The 12,111-nt window shown below is 63.5% G+C and overlaps 1 protein-coding gene across 1 annotated transcript; it reads right to left on the bottom strand.

The window, feature by feature from the left end:
* Window positions 1–9,707: 9,707 nt before the first annotated feature.
* INS (insulin) lies at window positions 9,708–10,529 on the bottom strand. The gene is made up of 2 exons (XM_068554705.1): window positions 10,343–10,529; window positions 9,708–9,853 (listed from the first exon to the last, which is right to left on the bottom strand). Exons 1-2 carry the CDS (start codon window positions 10,527–10,529, stop codon window positions 9,708–9,710), a joined length of 333 nt encoding a protein of 110 aa, XP_068410806.1.
* Window positions 10,530–12,111: the final 1,582 nt, after the last annotated feature.

The following is a 12,111-nucleotide window of genomic DNA, read 5'->3' as shown; positions in this document are numbered from 1 at the left end:
AAAACCAAAAGACAGCTCCAAAATCTCAGGGCCCTGGCCCCTCTGCACCGTGTGCCATTTGTCTCTGGTTGCCGTCGGGGAGGGTGGGGTGCAGCAAGAGAGAATTTCTCACACAGAAAAACCCTGCCTTTTACATTTGCAAAAACAGCTGTGCCTTCCTGCTGAAAAGAGCAGCCCTACCCTCCGCCTCTGCCCCTCCCATTTTGCAGATGAGTGAAGGAAAACTTAACTTTCCTTGCAAAAGACTCAATGGCTCTGGGCAGCTCTACCAAAGAGTCCCCCCTCCAGCTGTCCTTCCTCTCCCCTCCGAAGTCGAAGCTTGCCTGGGTCCTCCGGCACAGAGGGGTCTCTGCTCCTGTTAACTGCCCCAGCCCCAAGCCCCCAGCCCACCCACACCTGAATGCTCAGAATGCAGCTTTTCTCACACAAAGGGGAGGGAGGGAAGGCCAGTCACCTGTACTCTAGTCGCTGCGTAGTCCCCGAAGCTCCCGGGCGGTGAATAAAGAGGACTGGGGAGCCGCTGGTGCCCCAGGCTCTCTGCCGAAACTGCCCGGCTGATGATCTGCTGGCCGGGCCAATATTAGCAGTCGCCGCCAAAGCAGGGGGTGCTCTGGCTGTGCTGCCCAGACCCTCCAGCCGGCTTGACGCAGCGGTGGAGGAGGAGGGGGACGAGGCTGAGGCTGGAGAGACGATGAAGGGCACTTTCAAAGTGTGCATTGTAACAGGCCCTGAGAAGCAGGGGAGCCTCGCCGGCCACTGAACACGGCACCTGCTCAAATGCCCGCTGAAACTGTAGTTTTGCCCCTCACCTCCTCGTCCCCTCCACGCCCTTCCTCAAGCCCCTCCAAATTCGGGTAGCTTTGCGCCAACTTGGTGGTGCTGGGGCAGCTGGCTCTGGCACCTTCCCACGCGAGGGCACGGCGCATTAGGGGGTGGAGATCTGGCCCACCCCTAGCCTGGCAGAAAGGCGTTTGTGGGCGTGGGCATTAGCCGGAAGCACTCCCCGCCAGCTGGAAGGTGGGACTCTTCGGAGGGGGTGGAGAGTGGGTAGGGCCTCCCTAGATTGACACTTGGCGGTCACTTGACACCCTGGCACGCCGGTGGGCGTGGCACGGGTAAAATGGGGGCGGGGCCTAATGGGGAAAAAGCCAGGGTTCGAGAATGGTCAGAAAAATCTTCATGGGCTCCCAACACAGCTGCAACACAAATGCGGCCATGCCCATCCTTCTTCCAGAGGCAGAGGACTCACCTGGGAGTTTTCTCCCTTCCCTAGTGGCATCTGATACTACCCCCTACACCCTACGTGTGGTGCTGGGCACCAAGGATGCTGAAGCAAATGGCGGGCAGCAGGTAGCAAACAGCAGTGTCCTGCTCACAGGTACCCCTGGGTGGGATGACTGGGGTTCACAGCCTTTTGAGCTTGGCTGAAACTCCAGTTGAGGCATAGACTCAGAGGCGTCAGAAGCTGGTGGTGGTGGTGGGAAGGGGGGGACCCAGATAGAAGTGCTGCCTGATTAGACTAAGTCTCACTGGGAACTTAAACTTTCCTGAGCCTGCAGGTAGAGCAGGAGGCAGATCAAAGACTCACTAAGAGGCAAAGACATGTGCCGTTCCCAGAAGACCACCAGTCCACACCCTCCCTGTGCCCCTGCACCCCAGCTTACCAGCCTGTGTTGGGGTTTAATTCTCCCCTCTCCCTTCGTCTTTCAAGCCCTCACCTGGACTTCCTTCCTTAGCTGGAGGTATAGGTCATCTGGTGGGAGGACAGGGCTTTCAGTGGGGAAGAGAGTCAGACTTGGGGGGACTCAAATCTGGTGGGGGTGTCCTAAACAAAATGAAGATGCCCCAGAGCCATACCATCCTCTGGGAGGAGGGCAGGTGGGCCTCTTCACTGGTCTCTTGGGTGGGGAGGGTTGCAGGGATGCTAAAGGTCCTGAATCAGGTCCAGGGCACAGAGAGGGGACTCAGTGTGAAGCAGCCCACAATTTGGGGGGTGCAGCAGTCACTTGCTCGTGCTGGCTCTGCTTTGGGTTCTGTGGCTTGGAGTCCTCACAGCCTGTGCCACACACCTATGCCCGCCCCCCCCCGACCCTGGTGTCTGCTGCCAGATGCCCAGATGTCACAAGGAGCTACTTGCAGGTCCCTACAGAGAAACTTAGCTGGGACTTCCCAAGCCTCAGGTGGGGCTAGGGAGGGTGAAGGGCTGACCCCACGTCAGATAATGGGGTTCCATGGAAGGCCCACCAAAGGGGGTGTCTTCAAATTGAGAAGGTGGGCAGCTAAGGGGTTGAAAGGGGAGCAGCATTTCAAACCCACAGATCAAACTCTTGGAAATGTGGAACCTCCCACCCCTAAAACAGGGTATTGAATCTGAGCTCTGCCCTAGTGTGAATCCCCATTTCTGGCACAGCCCCAAAGGGGATCACACCAATGCAGGGCTATTTTATTCCATCAGAACCTTGAAGCCCAGAGTGTTTAAGCAAAGGAAGGGGAGCGGAGAAAGGGGTTCAGGGTGGGGAGGACCCACGAGGGACTAGCTAAGCCATGGTGCCACTGAGTCAGGACTAGAAGTATTGTGGGTGTGAGGGCTGTGACCCTCAACATCTTATTCCATTTACTGTCCATGGTGGGAACACACGGCCTATAGGGGATACAGGGTAGTGGGAGAGAAGGGACAAATTTGGGGTGCACCTCACAACATAAACCTCACTGCCCCACTTCCTCTTAGGCCTGAGAGAGGGTTATCCCATCCTGGGCTTCTGGTCAGATCCTGTTTATGCAGGAGAGACTTGAAGGACCCTTAGAAATTCCCAAGTTTCCTCCACTTGGTTGCTTAAGTGGCCTCATGCTGACACCTGGTGGCCACTTCTAGAGTTACAGGGCACAGCTCAAAAGTTCTTCGGAGCGGCAATCAGGGGCACCCTGGGGAGAGGGCTGGGGGCAAAGTGACAACATTCTTCCTGCAAGGGGGAGACCCCCTGTAGTGTCAGCGTACTGGTGGGCTCTGCACCTTTGCACTTGGATCTGAGGCTCTCCTCTGCCCCCGCCCTGGCATTACAGAACTGACGGTGGAAGGAGGCCCAGGGGAATTCCTCTCTGGCGGTTCCGATCCCAGGGGTGCGGCGAGGTAGTGCCTAGAGCACAGGTTAAACCCGGGATGCCTTCCCAAAACATCCGCTGTGTTCTGAGAATTAGAGAAAACTGTATTATGTTTATATCAGAATAAAATCAGATTCATTACTGAGAGGCTCTGCAACAGAATGTTTGGGACCCCCATCCTGAGGCAGGGTCCCCGAGACCAGATTCAGGGGCTGAATCTTGCGCCCGCGACCCCCAATCCCCGCAGGGCTTTCCAAATCTGACCCGAGCCTGGCACCTTGTGGCCACGTCGAGAAATGCAACCGCAGCCTCAGAAAGCACCTGGCTGTCCTAGAAATCAGTATTGCCATGAGGATCACAGAAGAGCCACTTTACCAAACCTGAGAGCCGAGAGAAGACGGAAGAGCCACTTTACCAAACCTGAGAGCCGAGAGAAGAGGGGGAGGAAACGGAACCCCCATGCTGAACTCACCAGTTGTCCCGAGAGCCCCGCACCACTGGGACCCGTCTGACCCAGCCACCTCTGTGCAGGCAGCCGGAGAGGCCAGGGTGAGGCCACCCCAGGGCAGCAAGGCCACAGTGGGAGGGCCGAGGGTTCATGCTGTACAGCTCACACCGCGGTGTATCCAGAAGGGGAGAGGAATGGGCAGGAGGAGGCCTGGAGGCTGACCCGGCTCAAATCCCTGCTCTGCTGAAGGACCCGGGCGAGCCCGGTCACCCCTGGGCTGCCACGTCCCTCTGACCTCACAGGCTTGACATGCTGGTGCTTGAAAGCCCTTAGGTCAGCGTCCAGCACAGACCACATACTAATACGTGTTTGTTATTGTTCATCATTATACTCTCTCAATGCAAAGGTATGTTTGCCCCTGACTCCCCTGACCGACGGCACTAGAACCTTCTTTCCTGGGTGTTGGTAGCTGAGTCATGGCCCCGGCTGGTCCTGGGTAAAAGTGGCCACCTGAGAGGACTCTGGAGTTTGGGGGGAGGGGGACTGGCCAGGCAGGGAGTCTTGCCCTGTCCCCGGGCACAGGGGAGCCCCAGATCCCCTGGGCCATGCACACCCCTTCCCTCATCCTGCTTTTGGCCTCATTCAAGACGTGTGAGCCCTCCACGACCCCAGCCCTGGGCCTCCTCCCTCGGGGAGCTGGTCTTCCTGGCAAGCCCCACCCAGCACCCCGACATGCCCACGGGCCACCCCTGGTAGTGAGGAGCCTTCTCCTTTCCCGTGGAAGACGCATCAGCTGCCTTTTGCCTTTGCTGCCTGGAGGTGCAGCAGGCTTGTGGAGCACTAAGGCCCAGAGAGGGGAAGTAACTTGCTGGACATGCAGAGCGAGAAGCCGCAAGAAGTGCCCTGGGCCCGTAGTCCTCCCTCAGCCTTCCTCACCTACATGCCTGGCCCACAGAGGACAGCGCAGTGCATGCCGGGCGCGTGGAGGACGCCTGAGACCGCGGCCTGTCCTACTGGGGAAGGAGCTGAGAATACAATTCAGAGGACCTGCTGACACCATGGCAACGGGCCTGGGGGGCTCCCCACTCACACACATCGCCCCACTGGACCCTCACCACCAAGGCGGGGAGAGTCTCCTTGGGTTCCCTTTTGATGGATGAGGAAACTGAGGCTCAGAGATGTTATGTAACTTTCCCAAGGCCACACAACCATGGGCAGCAGAGCAAGGATTTAATCCCCAGGTGCCTGGTCCACCAGCTCTCACCCTTCAGCCCTACACTGGCCCGAGTGGACCCTCCTGCTGACCCCAACATGCTGAGGGCGTTCGGGAGGTGAGGCGTCCACAGGACTTGACCCATTGTGTCCTCCAGACCTCAACCTTCACCTTCTTTTTGGCCAGGGCCTGGAGGACGACATCTCTGTGTGAACGCGGCTCCCAGTGTGGCTCCAGGGAGGGTGGCACGGGCTGTATTTGCCCCACGGCAATCCCTGGGCTCGGTCTGCACCCTCGGCGGTGACAGCCAGATGCGGACACAATCTTAAGGTCTAGGCACCTGAATGCGGACACAGGACTCTTCCTCCAGGAAGCCTCCCAGCCTGCCTGTTCTGACCTCCTCTGATCTGTGCAGCTGGAGTTTGGGGGGCCCCCCCTCAGCCCTCCCCTCTCCTGTTTTTCCTCTAGCTCTTCCTCCCACCCGGAGTCTGGCCTCTTTGCCCTCTCCATTCCCACAGCTGGACCCGGGTCCAGGAAGCAACCCCAGCAGGTGACCAAGAGCAGAGCCATCATGTAGGCCTCAAGGGAGGAAACCCATCTTCCATCCTCTCCCTCTCCCTGACCCTTGGAGGGTTTCTTGGGCAGGCTGAGCTTGTTGGACCACAGGTGGGTGCCAGGGAAGGCCAGGGAGACCATGGAGGGCTATGGAGGACCAGAGAAAGCCAAAAAAGGCCATGGAGGGCCAGAGAGGGCCAGGAAGGACCATGAAGGGCCAGAGAGGGCCAGTGAGAGCCAGGAAGGGTTAGGAAGGGACAGAGCCTCGGGTTCAGAGCCGGGGCCCCCATGTTCACCTCCTCCCAGTCCTGTTCGGCTGCCCGCTGAGCTACCACGCAGACCTGACACACAGCCCAGAACCTGAGGCCCAGAGAGGGAAGGGGATTTCCAAGGTCCCCCAGCAAGTGGGCCATGGGTGTGGGAGGGGCAGGCAGGGTGCCCCCAGGGAGGCCAGGCTGGAACAGGGCCAAGTTCTGAAGTGAGGATGGACTTTGAAGAAGAAAACCGTGTGCTTTGAGACGCAGTGTGAACGGCCGCAGGCTGCAGGGCTGCCGGGGCGCCGGCTCTGTTTTCCAAAAACACAGATGGACTGGGCAGGGGGTCAGAGTGAGGCTGGCGGAATGCGCTCCTTGCCCCCCTCCGCCCCCCCACCTCCCACGCCCGCCCCGCGAGGTTCTGATGGGCCTGCCACCTGGTCCACATGGGGCTGCAGAAGGTGGGCCACCCGGAGCTCACAGGCTCTGGACCCCCAGGCTGGGGACTTGGAGGCCCACCTTCATCCCTGGCAAAGCACAGAGCCAGGCTCAGCTGGGAACGACCCTGTGACCTTGACCCTGGGTCTACGTCTCTGAGCATCTCTGGGTGAAGGGAGCCTGGGAGGCAACACCCACTTGCACCCCCCCTCCTGAGGCTCCAGGGGTGCCCCCAAGATCCCATATCTCAGCCCAGTGCCTTGGAGGGTGGGGATTGTGGAGTGACGGACCCAGGCCCAGCTTCTGGGGACAGCCTCAGGGACCCATCTGTGGGCTCCTGGAGACTCTCCCAGGGGTCTCCGGTTCAGACCCCCGACAGCAGCAGGTGGCAGGCAGTGGGAGGTTTGAGCCGAGGTGGGGTGGGGCTGGCGGGCTGCCTGGTGAGGGGGCTGAGCTGAGGACCCGGGGGTGGGGGGCTGGTGCTTGGCTGGGGAGTGGTAGGGAACCACCTCCGCTGGTCTCCACTTTCGAGGACTCTGCCTCGTTGTTCCTGCACCAAGGCCAGAAACAACAGTGCCGGAGGGAGTGGGTGGGCCGGTGCCCCACCACCCTGCTTGTCTGTTTGTTATCTCCACGGCTCCCAGGCCCATGACCACCCCCTACCCCCAAACATTCTTTCTGGCACTGACCTCTCTCTCCTCCCAGCACCAGGAGGGGGAGATGGGGATGGACATGGGAAAGAACTAACCCTGACCCAGCTGGACCCCCGCCAGAGGCCTCCTGGGTCCAGGGTTCCTGGCCCCGAAGCCCCTGCCTCACGTGAGCTTTCTGGCTCGAGTGGCCAAGGTGGCTACAAGCAAAGCGAGGAGCCGCCTGGCCTGACAGTGACAGCCACCCCCCAGCCCCCAGCCTCAACTCCCCCAGGCCCTGGAGACCCTCAGCCAAGGCTCCAGCTTGGCACGGGTGCCTGGCTTGCTCAGCCAGGATGGGGGCCCTGGAGGAGGTCAGCCCCAAGGACTTCCGGCCCCAGGTCTCTGATTCTAGAGGGTCAAACTCTCACTGGAGACGTTTCCAGAATGTTGGGGGCCCGGCACATTTGTCCAGCTGCTCCCCCAGGAAGCCTGGGCCCGTGAGGGGGGTGTGGGCTTGAACGGGGGGCTGAGACCTCGGCACCCTCTCTCCTTCCTTAGCCTCATGGCCTCCAGGGCCCGGGCTGGCCAGCCCGTTGGGCATCCCGCGGAGCCCCTGTGCCTGCCGGCAGGGGGGAATGCGGGCGGCGTGGGCAGCAGACCCCTGCGGAGAGGGCCACTATCCAGGACAGTAAGCCCAGCACAAAGTGGAGTGTGGCAAAAGTGAGGCTTTGGCGCCCTCTGCTGGTTCTGTCTGTGAATGACCGCCCTGACCGCCTTGCCTGGCATGGACGGGTGCCCACCTGGTAAAACCGCCCACGCAGGGGGCCCAACCCTGCCTGGGTCCCGGGGCAGGTTCCCCAAGGTGGGGACTCACAGCCTAACTGGACACAGACACCGGCCGGGGCTCTGCCTGGGCGCTGCCAGGGGGCCTTTTCCAGGAGCTCAGGCCACCGGTTCCCGGTCTTGCTCCCTCTTCCCAGCCTGGCCCCCACCAAGCACCAGGCCCTCAAGGGCAGAGAGCCCACCCCAGCATCCCTGCGTCCACCTCCCATGGCCCTCAGGATCTGCTCAGGCCCGGAGAACAGCGAGGACAGTAAATATTTACTGCCAACAGGAGAAGGCAAATACAGCCCCAATGGCCAGGTGGAGCTGCCAGTTCGTCCGTGCCAGGAGCAGATGCAATCCGGGGAGCCAGCCTGGAGGCAGCCACACAGGCAGAGTGTCCTTAGTGGGTGGGCACCAGAGGGTCTGACCCCAGCCTCAGTCTCCCCATTAGCAACACAGGGGCAACAGCACACACGTGCCCCCCACGGCACGCGTGACAGTGCAACACGGAAGACGCAACAGTGAGGGAGTGGAACGTGTGGAGGGGCTGCACTCGGCACTTGGACCCCACCGCCCACGCGAGGGTTACACACGGGTCTGCACACCGCTGACGGCCACCGCCAGCCGCATGGGCCAGTGAAGCCCGGGTCCCAAGGGCAGGCCAGGTCTGCCCTCCAGTTCCCAGAAGGGGTGGAGCCTGGGCCTGGGTGGGGTGGCAGAGCCGAGGTCTGAGGGCCTGGCTTCCGTGGGGCGATGTGGGGGGTCCAGAAGCAGGGGCACCTGGGGTTCAGTGCCCAGGGCGGTGCCGAGCAGGAGACTGGGTCTGATCCCGCCCTCGCCCCCGGGGCCCCGGCAGCCTGGGCAGCCACTTCTCCTTCCCTCCATGACCCCGTCCCTGCTGGGTGTATGGAGGCCCCCCACCCAACCTGTTCGAAAACACGTCCGCTGGTACCCAGGGGCTGGTGGGAGCGGCTGGGGCAGGGGTGGATCCTGGGTCTCAGAGCAGCAGCGGGTCTCAGGAGGGGAAAGGAAGACAGGCCCCAGCCCAGGCAGGGGGCCGAGGGCCACGTCACACCCTGACCCACCACGTTCCCCACCTGGTGGACTCCTCTCCCGAGCCCCCCCTGCACCACCCAGGACCAGCCATGCTACAAATCCTGCTGGCCAGGATGGCCCCCCTGCCCTGGGACCCCAAAGGCTTCCTCCCTCTCCACAGAGTCTGTTGGCACTTGAGGGGGAGGGGAAGCGTCCGAGTCGTCCCCAGGGTCTCACTGGCTGGCAGGGCCTTGAGGGCAGCCTGACTCCGACCAGCCCACTTCCCAGCCCCAGCTGCGTGCGGCCCGGCCTCGGGCACCCACATACCTCAACTCCTGCGGGGTGCCCCTGCCTCTACCCGTGCTAACGGGGCCGCCTGGGTGATCCCATGGGCAGCTCACTGCTCACCCTGGCCACCCCCTCCCCCTCCTCTTCCGGGTCCAGTGTCCGGCCGTCCACCTGCCTGCCCAGCCCTGGCCTCCACTCCAGGGGCGGGGCCTGCTGGGGGCCTGCAGCGTCTCCCCTGGGGGGTGTCAATGTGGCCCTGGGGTGGGGGGACTGGGGTGAGAGCCTCGGGGTCGCAGGGAGGGCCGCCCAGCCAGCTGGGTACCAGGCCGGCCATTGAGTGGTCTGCAGCGACCGGGGCCCAGGCACCCAGCCCCAGCCTGGCCACCCCGAGCCCTGGCCCGGGTGGAGCCTTCAGGAAAGCTGCAGATTGATTTGGCCTGGGCGGCCGGCAGGCTGGCCAGGCCTTGGTACAGCCAGGTCACCCTCTGACCTCCCGGGCTGTGACCAGCCAAGGCACCCCTGGGCTCTTTGGCGTGACTGGCAGCGGCCTGGGCGGGTGCCCCGCGGAGCCACCGCATGCAGCAGTGGGGCGCTGAGGAGGGGGGTGTCAGGGCCCCCGAAGACAGGAGCTCACCGCCTTGGGGGGTACTGCCATGGGCCCTGGTGCCCGTCTGCCCGCATGCCTGTGGGCTCCCAGTGCGTGACGCAGAGAGAACAGAGAGGGGTCTGGGGCAGGACCCCCCGTCACCAGGGCCTGGGCAGGTGGGCCGGCCTTCCTCGCCCCCGCCCCCAGCAGCGCCTCAGCCCCCCAGGCCACACAGACGACAGCAGCAGGGCTCATTCAGGGGGTTTATTGACCATCCGGGGTGCGGGGAGCGCGGTGCTGGGCCGCCTGCCTGGAGGGGGCGTCCGGCCGGGCCCTAGTTGCAGTAGTTCTCCAGCTGGTAGAGGGAGCAAATGCTGGTGCAGCACTGCTCCACTATGCCGCGCTTCTGCGGGGGCCCCTCCAGGGCCCGGGGCTGCAGGCCGCCGGCACCGGGGCCTCCACCCAGCTCCACGGCCCCCACTGCGGGGAGAGACGGTCAGGCAGACGGTGCTCCCCTGCCCACCCTGCCCGGCCCTGGAGCGGGACCCCGAACAGGTGCCCTGGCGCCCATCACGGGCCTGCCCCGCCCCCTCCCCCTCCCCACGGCCCGCCCAGGACGGGGCCCTCTCCCAGGGTGACAGGGCGTCTCCCACAAGCACCCCCATCGCCGACACATCACCCCGAGACCATCGGCACCCAGGACTTGACTCACTTCAGACGATTCCTCCCTGGAGCTGCCCTCGGTGGGGAGGGGAGAGAATGGGACCGGGGCGCTGGGCGAGGCCGGGGCGAGAAGGGAGGCGGGGAGGGGCAAGCCCACCCTCAGGCGTCCTCCTGGCTCACCCCAGGGAGCTGGTCACCTTTAGGATGTGACCACGAGAACATCATCTTCCTTTTTAAAATAATCCCTCCTGACCTCCCACCGGGTGCCGGCTGGAAGCAATGGGGCGGCGGGGCGGCGGGGCTCACCCTGCGGGCCCTCCACCTCCCGGCGGGCCTTGGGCGTGTAGAAGAAGCCGCGCTCCCCGCACACCAGGTACAGTGCCTCCACCAGGTGGGAGCCGCACAGGTGCTGGTTGACGAAGGCCCGGGCAGGGGTGGGCGCCCAGAGGGCCAGCAGGGCCAGCAGGGGCACGAGGCGCATCCACAGGGCCATGGTGGGGGCACGAGGACCTGGGGGACAGGCGGGGGTGAGGCCAGCGAGGGGGCGCCCGGGACCCCCAACCAGTGCTCACCCCCAAACGCTCCAAGAGAGGAGCCCACGCCCTCCTGCCGCTCAGCAGAGCTCGTGCCGGGGGCCCCGACGCACCGGACCCCGGCGGGGCCGGCCCGGACCCAGGCTGACGCAGAGCCCGCAGGGACAGACCTGCTTGCTGACGGCCTCGAGTGCAGCTGGTCCCGAGGGCTGGGGGCTGCTGGGCCCCGCCAGCTTTATAGCCCCTGACCCCTCCACCTGGCCCATTAGGGCCTCAAGTGGGTGGCAGATGGCCGGGGGCTGAGGCTGCAATTTCCGGATCATTTCGCCGCTGCTGGGTCTGCAGGAACCTCTCCTTGGTCGTCAGCACCTCTTGGGGCCACGGGGTCATTAGAGTCTTAACGAGGGACCTAATGCCAAGCTGTCCCCGCTCACAGCTGGGGGCAAACACCTCCACGGGAGCTGAGCCCCACCCAGCCTTGCTTGGGTCCCATCTTCCATGTTGGTCCGGGGAGTGTGGGCAAGAGAGAGGACCCCTGCCCGCTGTCCCTGGGGCTGCCCTCGGGGCCCCAGAGGTGGTCCAAGGCCATGGGTGGGCAGTGAGGGAGCGTCTCCTTGGCTCAAGGCCCCATCCTCACCCACCCCAGCACTGCGGCCCGCTGAGACCCCCGGCTCCCTGGGGCACTGCCGAGCGGGCTGAACTCAGGGACTTGCAGCCGTGAGGCCCCTGAGGCTGGCCCCTGTTCCTCATCTTCAATGTAGGGGCCACAGGACGCATGGGTGGGGCCCCGCCACACCCCGCCCAGGCGGCTTCTCGGCCCCCAGCCCTCTTCCTAGAGCCCTGCCCATCCCCCCCGTGCTGACCCCTTTCAGACTGGCCCCTCAGCCCCATTGCATCCTTTGGCTGTCATTTGGGCTGAGCCCCTGTGGTGCCCCCAACCCCCTGGACAGGTCCCTGGAGGGAGTCCCAGACCCTAGCAGCCCCCCACGCCGAGGAAGGGGCTGGACCCTGCCTTCCCAAGGTGCCATGATGTCCGGAGGCCCCTCTGCAACCAGGGGAGATCTGGGGGCCTCTTAGAGAGGGGTGTGCAAGGCGGAAGGCTGGATGACGGAAGTCCCAGGTGGGAGGGCAGAGCCCAGGGCCCAGGAGGGCAGGAGGGAAATGAGGCCGGCCGTTAGCCCTTCCCCAGGGCCTCAGTGGGGCTCACAACCACCAGAAGTGGCTCCATTTGACGCCTCACAGGCTAAAGGGACACAGGTACAGGAGGGCTAGTCACAGACAAGGTGCTTGAGGTGCAACTGATGGAAGGACAGACCACCAGGGAGGGCCGGGACGGAAGGCTTTGCCCAGGAGGGTCTTGACGGATGAGTAGGAGTTTACCAGGATTAACATCCTAAGAGCTTAGAGCCAGGGTCCTGGTGGTGGGAGGGGGAGGTAGGGGGAACCAGAGGGAAAGAGCAGGGCCTGGAAGATGGGCTGGTGTCTACCTCCTGCAGGAAGTAAGGAACCAGCCACCTCCCAGGAAGCCCCAGGCTGCTTGCT

The sequence above is a fragment of the Eschrichtius robustus genome, chromosome 11 (genome assembly GCF_028021215.1).
Source record: "Eschrichtius robustus isolate mEscRob2 chromosome 11, mEscRob2.pri, whole genome shotgun sequence".
Lineage (NCBI taxonomy): Eukaryota > Metazoa > Chordata > Mammalia > Artiodactyla > Eschrichtiidae > Eschrichtius > Eschrichtius robustus.
The sequence above is the reverse complement of the archived record's forward strand: the minus strand, read 5'-3'. Positions and strand labels throughout refer to the sequence as shown.

Bases quoted from the DNA above. Each gene is read 5' to 3' on its own strand.
- INS (XM_068554705.1), bottom strand. From the start codon at position 10,529: ATGGCCCTGTGGATGCGCCTCGTGCCCCTGCTGGCCCTGCTGGCCCTC. The intron at 9,854-10,342 runs GTGAGCCCCGCC...CTCTCCCCGCAG, and splicing joins GGAGGTGGAGGGCCCGCAGG to TGGGGGCCGTGGAGCTGGGT.